The sequence below is a fragment of the Ranitomeya imitator genome, chromosome 2, assembly GCF_032444005.1.
Source record: "Ranitomeya imitator isolate aRanImi1 chromosome 2, aRanImi1.pri, whole genome shotgun sequence".
NCBI classification, from domain to species: domain Eukaryota; kingdom Metazoa; phylum Chordata; class Amphibia; order Anura; family Dendrobatidae; genus Ranitomeya; species Ranitomeya imitator.
In genome coordinates this window covers 760,445,308-760,463,704 of record NC_091283.1, presented here as the reverse complement: position 1 = coordinate 760,463,704, position 18,397 = coordinate 760,445,308, and the positions used below count along the sequence as shown (strand labels likewise).

The following is an 18,397-nucleotide window of genomic DNA, read 5'->3' as shown; positions in this document are numbered from 1 at the left end:
TTGCCTATTTTGAGATTCTACGGCTTGAAGTATATGGGGGTAAGGATCACCAGTTGTCTGCTGGGGATTGTTTTTTACTCTGTAAGGCTACGTTCACACTAGCGTTCGGCTAGTGTGCGTCGCTCTAGCGTCGGGCGACGCAGCGGCGACGCACGCGTCATGCGCCCCTATGTTTAACATGGGGGACGCATGCGTTTTTGCTTGTTGCGTTTTCCGACACGTGCGTCTTTTTTGACGCTAGCGTCGGACCAAGAAAACGCAACAAGTTGCATTTTTCTTGCGTCCGATTTTCGTCAAAAACCGACGCACGCGTCGAAAAACGCAGCGTTTTGCATGCGTTTGCACGCGTTTTTCGGTGCGTTGTGCGTCGCGTCGCCGACGCAGCTGCGCACAACGCTAGTGTGAACGTAGCCTTACTGGACAATGGACATACCACATGGCACTTTCTGAATTATTCTCTTGACTTATTTTGTATCATATATTGTGGTCTGTTGTTGATTGTTCTGAACCCACAATAGCATGTAGGTATGTTTTAATATAGCTGTTTCAGTGGGTTATTACGGCGGCCTTGTAAATATAGACCAGTTCCATATGGAGGGCGCTTGTCATGGGCATATTTCTATAGCTATTCATTTTTTCTATGTTATAGGTCAGGGTATTTTGCCCTGGACCCATGTTTTAAATGCACCCTGGCTGATATTACATTTTATAATCAATATTTATTGTATATTGACTGCCTCATATTGGACTTCATCATGGCCAGTTGCCTTTCATTTTTACTATATGCCCATCTGCATGGGTTCTGTTCATGGGTCCATCTGGGTAGGGATGTTTCATTGAGCCTTATAATATGCTCTTCAAAAGTTTTTATCGCCTTTTGGTGGATCAGTTGCCTATTTATATATATTTATTTTGTCATATATTACACATTAAATAAAAGTTCTGTTTAATACATGCATACCGCCCTATTGGGTCTTGTGTGTTTGTGTTTTGTTTTCTTTCCAGCTATATGTATTTACGTTATTATACATTTTTTGTTCATGGCATTCATTACCATGGTTTTGCTTATTATTTTGTTTCACTCACTATTTGTTTTGGAACATAATTACAAAATAATAATCCCTCTTTTCCTCCCCCCCCCCCCCTTTTTCTTTTTTTTTTCTTTTCCCCCATATGTATTATTCTTTTTATACTTCTTCTACCATTCTTATATTTCCCTCCTTTCATATTCTTATTTTGCTTCTTTTTTTTTTTTAAATCCTCCTTACACATATTGTGCTGTTTCCCCTGCCTACATTCTGGCTCTTTTCTCAGCTACGCAAGCGCTGTATTATCACCACATTTTGTCTATGCGTTCCACTGCGGGTCACTTGCGCTTCACTTCGCGCATGCGTAATTTTAGCTTAGGTTCGTGCTTGGCGTCTGGCAGTTCATTTCCAGCCTTATGACGCCGCCACCACCATGCTGTGCTACGCTCAACACCGGCGTGCGATCTATCAATTACCTTCTGGTATTACATGTTTTGGTGATTTTAACAAACACTTCCCCTGACAAAGCCGTATGGGTTACGCGATACGCGTTGGGTCCCTTTAGGGGCGCCCCACTCTCTTTCTCCCCCCTTTGGTTGGACGCTCCGACTTTAGGTACCTTCACACTGAACAATATCGCTAGCGATCCGTGACGTTGCAGTGTCCTGGCTAGCGATATCGTTGAGTTTGACAGGCAGCAGCGATCAGGATCCTGCTGTGCCATCGTTGGTCGGAGCAGAAAGTCCGGAACTTTATTTCGTCGCTGGACTCCCGCAGACATCGCTGAATCGGCGTGTGTGACGCCGATTCAGCGATGTCTTCACTGGTAACCAGGGTAAACATCGGGTTACTAAGCACAGGGCCGCGCTTAGTAACCCGATGTTTACCCTGGTTACCAGCGTAAACGTAAAAAAAACAAACACTACATACTTACATTCCGGTGTCTGTCCTCTCCGGCGCTCTGCTTCTCTGCACTGTGTAAGCGTCGGCCGGAAAGCACAGCGGTGACGTCACCGCTGTGCTCTGCTTTCCGGCCGGCGCTTAGTGCAGAGAAGCAGAGCGCCGGAGAGGACAGACACCGGAATGTAAGTATGTAGTGTTTGGTTTTTTTACGTTTACGCTGGTAACCAGGGTAAACATCGGGTTACTAAGCGCGGCCCTGCGCTTAGTTACTCGATGTTTACCCTGGTTACCAGGGGACTTCGCATAGTTGGTCGCTGGAGAGATGTCTGTGTGACAGCTCTCCAGCGACGCTGCAGCGATCGGGATCGTTGTCTAGATCGCTTCAGCGTCGCTTAATGTGACGGTACCTTTTGTCTTATTACCTTTGGACTCCAACTTCTGATCTTAGATCTTCCAGCCACATAATCATTGTGGCTGTTACTTGTCTACTTTTGGCTGTTATCGTCAGCCTTTTGAGCGCATATTTAATCACAGTTTTTACCCCCATGGGTTGTTTTTGTATCTGGCCATGTTCTAGTATCTCTATTATTGTGGGTCAGACTCATGTAGGAGTTTTTCATATGCAGGAATAAGACTATTTCCATCCGGTCCAGGGCCTTTTTTTGAGGGTGTCCACCATATAATATCATCCTATACATTCTTTTGGGTGCATTGGTCATTTATTGTACTATTATATACTTATTGGTTTTGTATTTATTTGATTGATTCACTGTTGCATCCAATTTATATGTATGCTTTATTGTGTGGGGATTTATGAGTGGGGTTCCCACATGTTTTTACTTGTTTTATGTTTTTCTTGTTATCGTGCGCCAATAAAGATTATCACCTTTTTTTATAAATACTATAATTGTGTGGTGTAGTGTGCAAGCATTACAGTAATGCTTTCCTTTTCTTGTTGCAAGTCTCCAGCTATTAGATCGCATCTCTGGTTGTAACATCACATATCTGGTCACTACATTGCATCTCTTGTCACTATAGAGCATCTCCAAAGACATACTGATAGGGAATTTAGATTGTGAACCCCAACGGGGACAGCGATGATAATGTGTGCAAAAGTGTAAAGCGCTGCGGAATATGTTAGCGCTATATAAAAATATAAAAATAAAGATTATTATTATTATTATTATTATTATTTCCAGCTTTTATATCGCATCTCTGGTTGTAACATCCTATCTCTTGCTACATTAATGTCTGATCATTACACTGCATCTCTGCTCACAGAGAAACCATGTCCCAAATTGGATTAATTGCAAGTGTAAACTGCAAACTTCTTTCCATCCTCCAACCCAACAAACAATAGCGCTACGGATCACAGCAGGGGCAGATACCAACACCTTCATGATAAAAGACTTGGGCTCTAGTCCCTTTGTCCATTGTCTATCCTTACAATGGTCAGTTTCTATCAATGAGAAAGGTGTATCATATGTTTAAGCCCACTAAGAAGCCCCTCTTCCCCAGGGATGGAGGGGGGAGGTGTTAGGTAAATCTGCTATTAACAAAATAGGGTTGCGTGTACACACGCACACAATGAAGGGTAGACAGCAATGTAATCCCCATGTGATCGAACATGGCTGCCCCCTGTAAAGCCAATCCCCAAAAGGATCCAAGTATAGAAAACAAAGTCACATAACGCTGGGAAATTCTAACACCTTAATATTAAGACGTGTAAAATATTAACATTTAGACGTAGCAGAGCGAAGTACGTAAACGGTTTGTTATTTGGCACCGCCGTGATCACGGTCTGCCGGACTTCAGAGCTTTTACAATGTGTAAACCGTGTAGTACAAAGAGTTAAATATTAACTAGGTGCAGATTTGTCGGTAAATTTAGGGGAGTATGAGGCGGATTCTCGGATATAACATGGCTATAATGAAGTGTTTCCCGGAGAACAGGTGAAATGATGAAATCAGTATAAACAGGCGCTCCGATGACTGCCAGCAGCGGAGACAAGGAAGATACTGCAAACAGCCTCAGACCCTGGCATGAAGGGGGCATTATGGGGGTCGCGTGTGGTGCCAGGTCTGCCGGGCATTGCATTGGCATTCAGGGGGCACCAATTCCCAGCAGGCATGTGATCATCCACCTTCTCTCTGGAGGTTGCACACAAAGCTCACGCTTCTCCATGGCGCAGTGATGTCATTATTCTCCTCTAGGTAACTGGCATAACATGTCCCGCTGGGTACACAGGCTGTACCGTTACATCATTATTCTCTCGTGCCCCGATTCCTTATTGTTCCATACTGCACCAGTATACAGCACCCATCGTTCTCACTGGCATACAGACAAAGCAAGCAAAGCACAGATATGACACGGGCAAAGCAGGCAGCAAATGCCACGCCAAACAAAGAGCCTTTGTGTACGGTAGATGCTCCCGGGATCCCCCGGGATATACAATGCCAACGCTGAACACACCGGCTTCCCATTACAACACATAGGACAGCATCTGCAAACAATACCGGGACCCATCTTACAACCTCACGGCAAGATGCCAGCTATGAGTGCAACCTGGTGGGCAGGAAACTTTCATCTGTGTGCCGCCATACACTGTTAGTACGACCACTGGGACACAAAAAGGTACAAGTCGTCTCCAACATTAATGCTAAGCAAGTGCTAGTAATGAAAGACCATGGACTTGTGCAGGGGAGTATTATCCCCATCTGCCATAAGCCCAGGAGGGTGAAGAATAAATGGCTGCTGACAAAGCGTTCCCCTACCTGAAGCTTCATTCTCCAACATGAATGCATCAGAGTGTCCTTATTAAAGCGTCTTCCTCTCGCATGACTCCGGTAATCCAGACTAAAAGGATGAGGTCCGCGCACATCTGTCGTCTGCCCTACATTTGCCGGTGGAGAGAGGAAGAGGAAAAGTTGACTTGCCTGGGCTTGTTAAAAGCCGGCTAGGGCTAGCAAGTGTGAGGAGTGAGGCCAGAGCACTTCTTCCAGCTGATTCCTGTGAGAAGAGGCAATGGATGAATAATGTATGTGCTCCTCTTTATCCTCCTTCAAGGCCCACTGCCCCCGCCTCCAACTAGTGCCTTCCTGAGCTGTGAGGGTGCAACCGCATGAAATATGCGGCATCATAAGGCTCTCTGAGGATGGCCACCTAAGCCGGGGGCTGGCACCTATGGACTGCATGGTCACCAACGTGCATTCATTTAGAATAAATGGCCCAAAGTAACCCCAGTCATTCACATATTATAGAGTATTCAGGAAGAACACGTGTCAACACGCACGATATAAAGGAGCATTAGGCTACGTGCACACGTCAGGATTTCTGGCAGAAATTTTCAAGACAAAAACCTGACATTTCTACCAGAAATCCGCATGCTTTTTTAATGCGTTTTTGATGCGTTTTTTGCGCTTTCTTGATGCGTTTTTTCTTGCGTTTTTTCCAAATGCATAGAATAGCTGGAAAAACGCGAAAAACCCGCAAAATTAATGAACATGCTTTTTTAACCATGATGCGTTTTTTTTTCGTGGAAAAAAACGCATCATGTGCACAAAAATTGCAGAATGCATTCTAAATGATAGGATGCATATGTCTGCAGTTTCTAATGCGGTTTTATCGCGAAAAAAAAACGCGAAAAAACCTGAACGTGTGCACATACCCTTATACTAGATTATATATATAAATATGCAAAACACAGACTGAAAAGATAGATAATCGCTACTCAACACACACACATACATATATACATATATATATATACACACACACATATATATATATATATATATATATATATATATATATATATATATATATATATATATATATACACACATACACACATATATATACACACACTAAGGAGACATCCTTCTGTCGCAACTAAAATAAGGTAGTGAATAAATGAGCAGCATCGTCATTTTGAGAAGAAACAGAATAGTGACATATATAGATGGAGTAACTCCCAAAGACAAGAATACTATTAGGTATTAACCAGATATATAAAGAATCATATATCTATAATCATATATAGGCTATGTGCACACGTTGCGGATTCTCTGTGGATCCGCAGCGTTTTTTGCAGTGCAGAAACGCTGCAGGATCCACAATTGTTTTACAGTACAATGTAAATCAATGAGAAAAAAAAAATGCTGTGCACACTTTGCGGAAACGCTGCGGTTTAAAAGTAGCAGCATGTCACTTTTTTGTACCCATTCCATTATAGAAAACCGCAGAGGTAAAAAAACGCAGCAAATCCGTGAGAAAACCGCAGCAAAAAACGCGACAAATCTGCAGGTGCGTTTTCTGCCAGGAGAGGCAGAATCCACACCGGAAATTCCTAAGCCTAATCCGCAACGTGTGCACATAGCCTTAGGACTCGCTCACACTGGTGTTTAATATGTATGGGTGCAGTGTGAGATTTTCTCACACTTCATTGTGACCAGTGGCAGATTTGTGATTTTCTCTCTCATGCCGATTCGGTATGCCGCATTCTGCATTTGTCAGTGTATCTTGCATGGCATGCACCCATCAAGACAATGGGTGCGTGCAAAACATCAAGCTGCACTCAGATGACATCCGAGTGCAGTCCGGCATACAGCAAGACAGGCAATGGAGAAAAAGGAGAGATTAACCTTTCCTTCTTCTCAACTGTGATCTGATGCTAGAGGATCGGATCACAGTAAAATGACACTCGGCTCTCGCTTGCAGCAAAGTTTGAGCCGAGTGTCATTAGCCCATCACATACGATACGCTAGTGAGACCCCGGCCTTAATAATATGTTTAGAAAGCATGCAGTTATCAAGACATATTAAATAATGGTTCCAAAGCATTAATGAGCGGTAACTTACGATCAGCAAACAGGTAACAGGTGGACTAGCGGGAAATTGGATTATCAGTCCAAATGCTGGATTTATGCAATCAATCACATCTGAAATGGGTTTCCAATTTTAATTCTTTGTGTACATTCGGTTAATAAATCCACAATATAACAAAGTTTTATTCTACAAAGGAATCCAGATTCCACTCTAAACACATGCAGAGACTGCAAGAAAAAAAAAAAATGACAGCACGCTATATACTGGAGCAAGTTCTCCCCGCAGCTAGCCATACATTAAGGGTATGTGCACACGATGCAGATTTAGTGCAGAACTGCTGCAGATTTTTCTGCAGCAGAAACGCTGCAGAACTGCACTGTGATCACAGTACAATGTAAATCAATGGGAAAAAAAAAAGCTGTGCACATGGTGCAGAAAAATCTGCGCAGAAACGCTGCAGTTTTCAAAGAAGTGCCTGTCACTTCTTTTGTGCAGTTCTGCAGCGTTTCTGCACCCCTCCATAATAGAAATCTGCAGGTGCGTTTTTGATGCGTTTTTGATGCGTTTTTCATGCGTTTTTTGTGCAGATTTGTGCTCAAAAAACGCATCAAAAACGCATAAAAAACGCATCAAAAACGCATCAAAAACGCACCTGCAGATTCTGCCAGGAGATGCAGATTTAGTGCAGAACTGCAGCAGATTTTTCTGCACTAAATCTGCATCGTGTGCACATACCCTAAGGGCAAGCACCCAGGGGAGCTTATGGCTGCAGAATGCTGGCAGCCGTGACGGTGGTGCCATCTCTGTCGCCTTATTTTTCTATTTTTTTTTTTTTTTTTAATCATGTTGCACACTGGTTCATAGTTTGAAATGATTTATGTTTCACAGTATTTGTGTTAGAAATTGCGGCTTTCACAAATTCATGCGCATGGAGTAAAGCAGAAACACCAGACACAACCGCTACAAAACACGTGCGATCAGGAGTAAAGAAAGAGCGTGGCAGGACGTGGGAGCTTCCGGTCCTACTACAACCCCTGGCAAAAATTATGGAATCACCGGCCTTGGAGGATGTTTTGTTGTGCATTTCCTGTTTTGGAGACATATTGCTTTAAGTTTCCGGTCTTGACGCTTTGATGTCTTCCTTGGTCTACCAGTATGTTTGCCTTTAACAACCTTCCCATGTTGTTTGTATTTGGTCCAGATTTTAGACACGGCCGACTGTGAACAACCAACATCTTTTGCAACATTGCGCGATGATCTACCCTCTTTTAAGGGTACCGTCACACAGTGGCATTTTGATCGCTACGACGGCACGATCCGTGACGCTCCAGCATCGTAACAATATCGCTCCAGCGTCGTAGACTGCTGTCACACTTTGCAATGTACGACGCTGGAGCGATAATTTCATGACGTATGTGCGATGTAGAAGCTGTTGGTTACTATGCGCACATCGTATACAATATCGTGCACACCTTTGCTACACCATGCGATCATGCCGCCACAGCGGGACACTAGACGACGAAAGAAAGTTTCAAACGATCTGCTACGACGTACGATTCTCAGCGGGGTCCCTGATCGCAGGAGCGTGTCAGACACAGCGAGATCGCTGGAACGTCACGGATATATCGCTGGAACGTCACAAATCGTGCCGTTGTAGCGATCAAAATGCCACTGTGTGACGGTACCCTAAGAGTTTGATAATCCTCTTTGTTTCAATTGACATCTCTGTTGGAGCCACGATTCATGTCAGTCCACTTGGTGCAACCGCTCTCCAAGGTGTGATCACTCCTTAGATGCAGACTAACGAGCAGATCTAATTTGATGCAGGTGTTAGTTTTGGATATGAAAATTTACAGGGCGATTCCATAATTTTTTCCTCAGAATTGAGTGATTCCATAATTTTTCCACTATGTTTGGTTAAAAAAGTAACCATCACTGACTACCACATTTTTTGTTCTTGATTTCGTTTACTGTTTCTCAAAGCCAGAAAGTTGCCATTTGAAATAACTAGTTTTGTGCCATGTCTGTGATCTGCCTTTTTTCTACAAAATTAAACAACTGAATTAACATCCTCCAAGGCCGGTGATTACATAAATTTTGCCAGGGGTTGTATATTTATTAGAACAAGACTAGATGGAAAACAATCAGCTACAAAAAAAAAATCTTTAGACGATTTTCATTCATAAGGTCATCTGTATCCGTATTTATGTCCGTGTGACATCCATGTGGCTTCTGATTTTATACATCCACATTTTTAATTGTACATGATGAAAAGGGCCAAGTTGAAAAACACCTGGACTGTTGCTCAGTGGTCCAAGGTGTTTACAGATTAAAGTATATTTTGGATTACATTTGGAAATCAGGGTCCCAGAGTCTGGAGGAAGAGTGGAGAGGCACACAATCCAAGCTGCTTGAGGTCTAGTGTGAAGTTTCCATAATTGGTGATGGTTTGGGGAGCCATAAGTTTAAGTGAAGGACAGCATCCAATCCAGGTGAAAAAAATCTCTTTATTGTGCCACAAATGCGACGTTTCAACCCAAAGGGTCTTTCTCAAGCCTTTGGGTTGAAACGTCACATTTATGGCACATCAAAGAGAGATTTTTTTCACCTGGATTGGATGCTGTCCTTTACTTCAACTCTCCGTTTTGTCAGTTGTGCTCTCAGCCGCCATTTTTGTATTTTTGGTTTGGGGAGCCATGTCATCTGCTGGTGTAAGTCCACTGTGTTTTATCAAGACCAAAGTCAGCGCAGTCGTCTACCAGGAAATTTTAGAGCACTTCATGCTTCCCTCTGCCAAAAAGCTTTTTAGAGATGGATATTTTATTCTCCAGCAAGACTTGGCACCTGTCCACATTGCCAAAAGTACCAATACCTGGTTTAAAGGGAATCTGTCACCTGAATTTGGTGAGACCGGTTTTCGGTCATATGGGTGGGGTTTTCGGGACAGTGCGCCGGCGCATGCGCGCTAATGCTTTTCGGCTTTGCCCGCAGTTGGGCAAAGCATACTGCACATGCGCAAGGCAAGATTGCCTTGCGCAGGCGTGTACTACCGAGAACAGAGAATGAACTTCAATCCAATATTGTGGCCATCATGCAGCCAGCGGGTAAGGAAAGGGTGAATCAAACAACCGAAAACTCCGCCCATATGACCGAAAATGGTCCCGCCAAATTCAGGTGACAGGTTCCTTTTAACCCCTTATCGGCATCGGACGTACTATACCGTCCGATGCCGGCTCCCCTGCTTTGATGCAGGGCTCCGCGGTGAGCCCGCATCAAAGCCGGGACATGTCAGCTGTTTTGAACAGCTGACATGTGCCCGTAATAGGCGCGGGCAGAATCGCGATCTGCCCGCACCTATTAACTAGTTAAATGCCGCTGTCAAACGCAGACAGCGGCATTTAACTACCGCTTCCGGCCGGGCGGCCGGAAATGACGTCATCGCCGACCCCCGTCACATGATCGGGGGTCGGCGTTGCTTGTATATTGTAACCATAGAGGTACTTGAGACCTCTATGGTTACTGATGACCGGTGGCTGTGAGCGCCACCCTGTGGTCGGCGCTCACAGCACACCTCCATTTCTGCTACATAGCAGCGATCAGCAGATCGCTGCTATGTAGCAGAGCCGATCGCGTTGTGCCTGCTTCTAGCCTCCCATGGAGGCTATTGAAGCAAAAAAAAAAGTTTAAAAAAAATGTGAAAAAAACAAAAAAAAAACAAGTTTAAATCACCCCCCTTTCGCCCCAATCAAAATAAATCAATAAAAAAAATATCAAATCTACGCATATTTGGTATCGCCGCGCTCAGAATCGCCCGATCTATCAATTAAAAAAAAGTATTTACCTGATCGCTAAACAGCGTAGCGGGAAAAAAATTTGAAATGCCAGAATTACGTTTTTTTGGTCGCCACGACATTGCATTAAAATGCAATAACTGGCGATCAAAAGAACGTATCTGCATCGAAATGCTATCATTAAAAACGTCATCTCGGCACGCAAAAAATAAGCCCTCAACCGACCCCAGATCATGAAAAATGGAGACGCTACGGGTATTGGAAAATGGCGCAATTTTTATTTATTTATTTATTTATTTTTAAGCAAAGTTTGGAATTTTTTTTCACCACTTAGATAAAAAATAACCTAGTCATGTTAGGTGTATGAATTCGTACTGACCTGGAGAATCATAATGGCAGGTCAGTTTAAGAGTATGTGTCCACTTTCAGGATGGCCGGCGGTATCGCCGGAGCGGCTTAGCCGCTCTGCGGTAAGCCCCGCCCCCTTTCTGGGACGCGATGATGCCGGATGTGTTCACAGCACACATCCGGCATCATCGCTCCCCACCATAGGGCCCTGTGCTATATCTTGCGGCGACGCAGCGTCGCTGCAAGATATACGGACATGCTGCGATCTAAAAAGATGCACAGCATGTCCGGAGTCGCAGGGCCGCCGCGTGCGTGTTACCACGCATAGTGGAGACGGGATTTCATTAAATCCCCTCCACTATGCTGTAACATCTGGACGCTGCGTCCCTATGCAGCGTCAAACACGCAGCGTTTACTGCACGTGGACACATACCCTTAGCATTTAGTTTACCTAGCAAAAAAGCCAAACAAAAAACAAGTGTGGGACTGCATTTTTTTGCCAATTTCACAGCTCTTGGAATTTTTTTCCCGTTTTCTAGTACACGACATGCTAAAACCAATGATGTCGTTCAAAAGTACAACTCGTCCCGCAAAAAATAAGCCCTCACATGGCCAAATTGACGGAAAAATAAAAAAGTTATGGCTCTGGGAAGGAGGGGAGCGAAAAACGAACACGGGAAAACGAAAAATCCCCTGGTCATGAAGGGGTTAAAGACAACAGCATCACTATACTTGATTGGCCAACAAACTCACCTGACCTTAACCCCATAGAGATTATATGGGATATTGTCAGGAGGAGATGAGAAACACCAAACCCAACAATGCAGATGAGCTGAAGGCTGCTATCAAAGCAACCTGGGCTTCCATAACACCTCAGCAGTGCCACAGGGTGATCGCCTCCATGCCACGCCGCATTGATACAGTAATTGATGGAAAAGGAGCCCCAACCAAGTATTGAGTGCATTTACTGAACATACATTTCATTAGGCCAATATTTCGGATTTTAAAATAATTTTCAAGCTGGTGTTATAAAGTATTCTAATTTACTCAGATAATGACTTATGGGTTTTCATTGGCTGTAAGATATAATCATCAACATTAACAGAAATAAACACTTGAAATAGATCACTCTATAATGACTGTATATATGAGTTTCACTTTTTGTATTGAAGAACTGAAATAAATTAACTTTTTGATATTTAATTTTGTGAGAAGCACCTCTAGAATAAATGTGTATCAGGGGGATGGATGATATCTGAATTTTAATATAATCACAATATAAAAAATATTGTACCTCCTTCTGGAAATCACATCATCACTAGCTGGAGCTTTGCTTGCAGGTCCTGGGTGAAATGGATTCCACATGGTATGTGCACAAAACTGCGGGCTTGGGGTTCACTGGACCAGGTTGCCCCATTACTATGCGACAAAGGACAACGGTCCCTATAATGGCGGACAACGGTCCCTATAATGGCGAACAACGGTCCCTATAATGGCGGACAACGGTCCCTATAATGGCGGACAACGGTCCCTATAATGGCGGACAACGGTCCCTATAATGGCGGACAACGGTCCCTATAATGGCGGACAACGGTCCCTATAATGGCGGACAACGGTCCCTATAATGGCGGACAACGGTCCCTATAATGGCGGACAACGGTCCCTATAATGGCGGACAACGGTCCCTATAATGGCGGACAACGGTCCCTATAATGGCAGACAACGGTCCCTATAATGGCGGACAACGGTCCCTATAATGGCGGACAACGGTTCCTATAATGGCGGACAACGGTCCCTATAATGGCAGACAACGGTCCCTATAATGGCAGACAACGGTCCCTATAATGGCAGACAACGGTCCCTATAATGGCAGACAACGGTCCCTATAATGGCAGACAACGGTCCCTATAATGGCAGACAACGGTCCCTATAATGGCAGACAACGGTCCCTATAATGGCAGACAACGGTCCCTATAATGGCAGACAACGGTCCCTATAATGGCAGACAACGGTCCCTATAATGGCAGACAACGGTCCCTATAATGGCAGACAACGGTCCCTATAATGGCAGACAACGGTCCCTATAATGGCAGACAACGGTCCCTATAATGGCAGACACGGTCCCTATAATGGCAGACAACGGTCCCTATAATGGCAGACAACGGTCCCTATAATGGCAGACAACGGTCCCTATAATGGCAGACAACGGTCCCTATAATGGCAGACAACGGTCCCTATAATGGCAGACATTTGGCCAATTTTAGAGAGCGGACCAGGCAAATGGAAATAAATGTGTCATGTATCTTTGCCCTAGGGGTATGTGCACACTGTAGTCTTCCACTGTGAAATTTATACAGAAGAAAATCTGCAGATTTTCCACACAATTCCCCCTTTACATTGCGAAGTATAAAATGTAATGTCACATGCTGAGGATCTGAACACCACAGTGCCGGTCAATTTATTTTGCGGATTTTCTCTGCAGCTTATGAACAAGATTTGGTGACATCTCATCCACCGTGCTACTACCATAATATGCAGATTTTCAGTCCACAAAATCTGGTTAGTAAAAATCTACTCCAAATACGACCCTTGTGCATATACTCTTAACCCTTTCCCTAGGACTCGAGATCGGGTAGACATCAACCTCCAAACAACAGAACATGGGATGTGGGTATTATTTTATGCATTTATTACATTTCAGTGGAATTTGTGCACATCCATGACCGATATAAAATGAATATCTGTTCTGTACAATTCAGGCAGAGAAAACATAGTTGCAGATGATTTAACCCCTTAGTGATCACTAATCTTTACTGACCTGACATTAAGCATAGCATCCCGCGATGGGTGAACAAGCAGCAGTTGTCAGAGGTACACTATAGTTCACACTCTTCTGCACCAACCACAATCAGTTTTGGCAGTTTTTCCGTTTAACCCTTTAGATGCTGCTGCTGTCAATAATGACAATGGCATCTAGATGGCTAACCGAGCGTGGCGGGCTTCCTCCTTTACCCCATCGGCATCCTGAGATCGTGATTTTGTGGTCCTGATGGATGCCATGGTGATCCAAGGACAAGTAAGGGTATGTATCCATGGTCAGTATTAGGCAACTGCCGGCTTTTGTACGCACGGTGATTCTGCATGTGTTCATTGAACCGTGTGGAATGACCGCATCCTAAACATAGAACCGTGATATTTATCTTGCGGAGACTGAACCTCTCCGCAAGATAAATAGACCTGCTGCTGTCTATAAAGACGCGCCACATGTGCGTATACGCAGGGAAGCCGGAGGAGTCTGTGCACGCATAGTGGAGACGGGATTTCATAAAATCCCCTCCACTATGCTGTAACATCTGGATGTTGCGGACTGGACGCTGCGGCTGTACACAGCGTCCAATCCGCAGCGTTTACTGACCGTGGAAACTTACTCTAATGGCCTTAGGGTCCTGCCCACTATAGATGCCTGTTCAGATGGTAGCAACATTTTAGCGGTAAAAATAAAATATTTTGTTCTTGTCATTGAAGCTTGTGTTCATTCCTGAAAAGTACACAAAGGGTTAATAAACTAGACAACAGCAGTCTTGCATATGTTGAGGGGTGTGGTTTTTAAAATGGTCTCACTTTTGGGGTTTTCCAATACAATGGTTTCAAAACTGAATAATCACCCTCCCCCCTCCCCAAAAAATAGGACTTCTAAATTTCCTTGAAAAAAAAAAAGAAAAATTAGTGCTAAAGAATTAAACCCTCTAATACCCTGACAAATACAAGTACATTTTAAAGATGGTGCTTATGCAAGGCAGAAATATGGCAAATGTTGTGCGCACTTGGAAAAATTTTTTTTTACCACTAATATAAAGCATAATGTGTCACGATAAAATAGCCTGAAAATTACCACGTTGGCTACGTTCACATTAGCGTTTTGCGTGTTTGTGTCGGGCGACGCAGCGGCGACGCATGCGTCATGCGCCCCTATATTTAACATGGGGGACGCATGGATATGCGTTGTGCTGCGTTGTGCGACGCATGCGGTTTTTTTGTTGCAAGCGTCAGGCACAGAAAACGCAACAAGTTGCATTTTTCTTGCGTCCAAATTTCGGCAAAAAACGACGCATGCGTCGCAAAACGCAGCGTTTTTGCGCGCGTTTTTATTTGCGTTGTGCGTTGCGTCGCCGACGCAGCGGCGCACAACGCAAATGTGAACGTAGCCAAAGTGACACGTCAGATTTAAAAATTTGATTCGGTCTTTTCTTTTGGTTGGAGGGGGGATTAAAATAAGAGCATTTGGTGCATTTTTTTTTCTTTTTAGATCCACAGCATGTCAATTTTCAGTGCAGATTTCACCCATTCATTTCAAAGGAGACTCTAAATCCAATCTCCAAATCCATGCAAACATACGAACCTAGTCTAAATGAAAAAAAAAAAAGTTACTCATGGGAATTACAATGATTACGGTAACTAAAATAAACACGGCAGAGACAGAGACTGACCCTGTACAATGGCGGTTAAACCTTTGGAATGTATTAAAAACAAAGGATACTGGGATGGAGTGGATCATTAAAACTGTTGATAAATTATTTGAGAGCATCGAGTGCTTCTGCACTCCTAAACCAAGGTCTTAAGTGATTCCCCTTTATGAAATTAACCCATTGTCTACTGTAAGTGCAGAGAGCACCAATCAGATCATCTGCTTCCCATCACTCTTCCCAGCTACCATGGAAACAAGACAGCGTGTAAACACTATTGTAGTTACTATCGAAATTGACTGGAAAAGGAGACGTCGCCGGCCTTTGTTCATTCCTGGGAATTCTAACAAATGACAGTAAATCTGTGGGGTTCATCTAAGGCTCTGTGCACATGACATTAAAGGAGTACATTTGGAATATACTTTGGGCAAAGCCATCCATAGGTCTCGATTTACGTGATGGATGCCAGAAGCGTGTCCTTGTGGCCTCCATCAGGGTGGAATGCAGTAGCATATTTTATTTCATTTTAACGGTAAGGCACAGAATACTGGCTTTCCTATACAAGGTCACAACTAAAACATATTATATATATATGTTTTTATTATTTATGGTACAGTGGGACAATCTGGACAATGTAGGATGATGCTGCACACCTATACAGTGGTGTACATCAGAGCCTTCCAGCAGATATTTACATCGGCAAATCTTGCGGATATGCAACGCCGACACAGGGCTCAGACACAATGGGCACTGAGCCAAATGAAGCTTACAAACAGGCATAATACGGGGGCTTTTTTTGTGCCTTATTATGCATAAAACACCCGGGCCTCCCGCAGTTCTGGAGATCGAGTTCTACAGGATTATATGATGCTCTAAGTCCACTTCTAATGAACAACAGAAGGAACGGTTATTGCATCTCCATTATGGACACAAAAGAAGTGCCCCTATTATGTCTTCCTGAAGGCACACTAAGATGAGGGATTTCTTCCAAGATACCCAATAGACACTAAATGTTTACTCCCACAATCACATTATTTTTCCCAAAGCACAAGAAATGTAAACTTCTTGATAATATACAGATTAAGCTCATTATATTTCTATTCTACCTTTGTGTCCTTTTTCACCCCCATCTTCCCCCTCTATTGGCAGTAATATCCACTGCTAAATTCACATTCCACAGCAGCACCCAGCTTCTCCTCAGTGCTGCAGTGCCTCTGGACTTGGCTCCCACTGAGCACATCGGAGAGGTCATTGGTCGGCAATTGCAATCAGGTCTTTATTATTTGCCAAAGTGTATTCAGCATGGTAAAACATTCCTCAGACAACCAATAACAACCTAAATGTTTAGACAAAACTGGAAAACTAAGCTCATACTTGAAATAGTTAAGTCCAATTATTGGCAGTGCCGAGAAACAACATTTAATCCTATGATTACCACCAAATATAATTAATAAATTAAACTAATCCTCATAGCAAAATTATATCAAACCACAGTTACGAGAGACCAAAAAAACCAAAATCTTACCACATAGGGGTTTTTTAAACAACATTATTTACCATAAAAGGTCAATAAGAAAACTAAATATCATGGGTACGGATATAACAAACAGTCTTTATAGAACTATATGGACAGCAAATTCTATATACAGTGCCTAGCGAAAGTATTCAGGCTCCCTGTAACTTTTCAACCTTTTCCCACATATTATGCTTCAAACAAAGATACCAAATGTAAATTTTTGGTGACGAATCAACAACAAGTGGAACACAATTGTGAAGTTGAACGAAATGTATTGGTTATTTTAAATTTTTGTGGAAATTCAAAAACTGAAAAGAGGGGCATGCAATATTATTCGGCCCCTTTACTTTTAGTGTAGCAAACTCACTGCAGAAGTTCATTGTGCATCTCTGAATGATTGTCCTAAATGCCTAATGATCATAAATATAATCCACCTGTGTGTAATCAAGTCTCCGTATAAATGCACCTGCTCTGTGATAGTCTCAGGGTTCTGTTTGAAGCACAGAGAGCATCATGAAGACCAAGGAACACAACAGGCAGGTCCGTGATACTGTTGTGGAGAAGTTTAAAGCCGGATTTGGATACAAAATGATTTCCAAAACTTTAAACATCCCAAGAACCACTGTGCAAGCGATCATATTGAAATGGAAGGAGTATCCTACCACTGCATATCTACCAAGAGTCAAGACCCGGCCGTCCCTCCAAACTTTCATCTCAAACAAGGAGAAAACTGATCAGATATGTAGCCAAGAGGCCCATGATCACTCTGGATGAACTGCAGAGATCTACAGCTGAGGTGGAACAGTCTGTCCATAGGACAACAATCAGTCGTACACTGCACAAATCTGGCCTTTATGGAAGAGTGGCAAAAAGAAAGTCATTTCTCAAAGATATCCATAAAAAGTGTTGTTTAAAGTTTGCAACAAGTCACCTGGGAGACACACCAAACATGTGGAAGAAGGTGCTCTGGCCAGATGAAACCAAAATCAAACTTTTTGGCAACAATGCCAAACGATATGTTTGGCGTAAAGGCAACACAGCTCATCACCCTGAACACCCCATCCCTACTGTCAAACATGGTGGCGGCAGCATCATAGTTTGGGCCTGCTTTTATTCAGCAGGGACAGGGAAGATGGTTAAACTTGATGGGAAGATGGAAGGAGCCAAATACAGGACCATACTTGAAGAAACCCTGTTGGAGTCTGCAAAAGACCTGAGACTGGGACGCAGATTTGTCTTCCAACAAGACAATGATCCCAAACAAAGCAAAATCTACAATGGAATGGTTCACAAATAAATGTATCCAGGTGTTAGAATGGCCAAGTCAAAGTCCAGACCTCAATCCAATCGAGAATCTGTGGAAAGAGCTGAAAACCGCTGTTCACAAACAATCTCCATCAAACCTCACTGCGCTTGAGCTGTTTGCCAAGGAAGAATGGGCAAGAATTTCAGTCTCTCGGTGTACAAAACTGATAGAGACATACCCCAAGGGACTTGCAGCTGTAATCGCAGCAAAAGGTGG

At 43.3% G+C, this 18,397-nt stretch overlaps 1 protein-coding gene across 13 annotated transcripts in view; it reads right to left on the bottom strand.

Annotated features, from left to right (window-relative positions):
- The window catches only part of MARCHF8 (membrane associated ring-CH-type finger 8), a 303,316-nt gene that overhangs the window by 115,611 nt on the left and 169,308 nt on the right, over positions 1-18,397 (bottom strand). The window contains exons 1-2 of one of the 13 annotated variants that reach the window (XM_069753361.1): positions 6,791-6,888; positions 4,706-4,824 (exon numbers count right to left, since the gene is read on the bottom strand). The exons of 10 other annotated variants lie outside the window; for them this stretch is intronic. In XM_069753361.1, coding sequence (XP_069609462.1) covers positions 4,706-4,735 — 30 coding nt within the window. In that variant the 5' untranslated portion in view covers positions 4,736-4,824; positions 6,791-6,888. Of the gene's footprint in view, positions 1-4,705; positions 5,162-6,790; positions 6,889-18,397 lie in introns of those variants that run through there. 2 more of the 13 variants (XM_069753368.1, XM_069753362.1) reach the window with 2 other exon arrangements.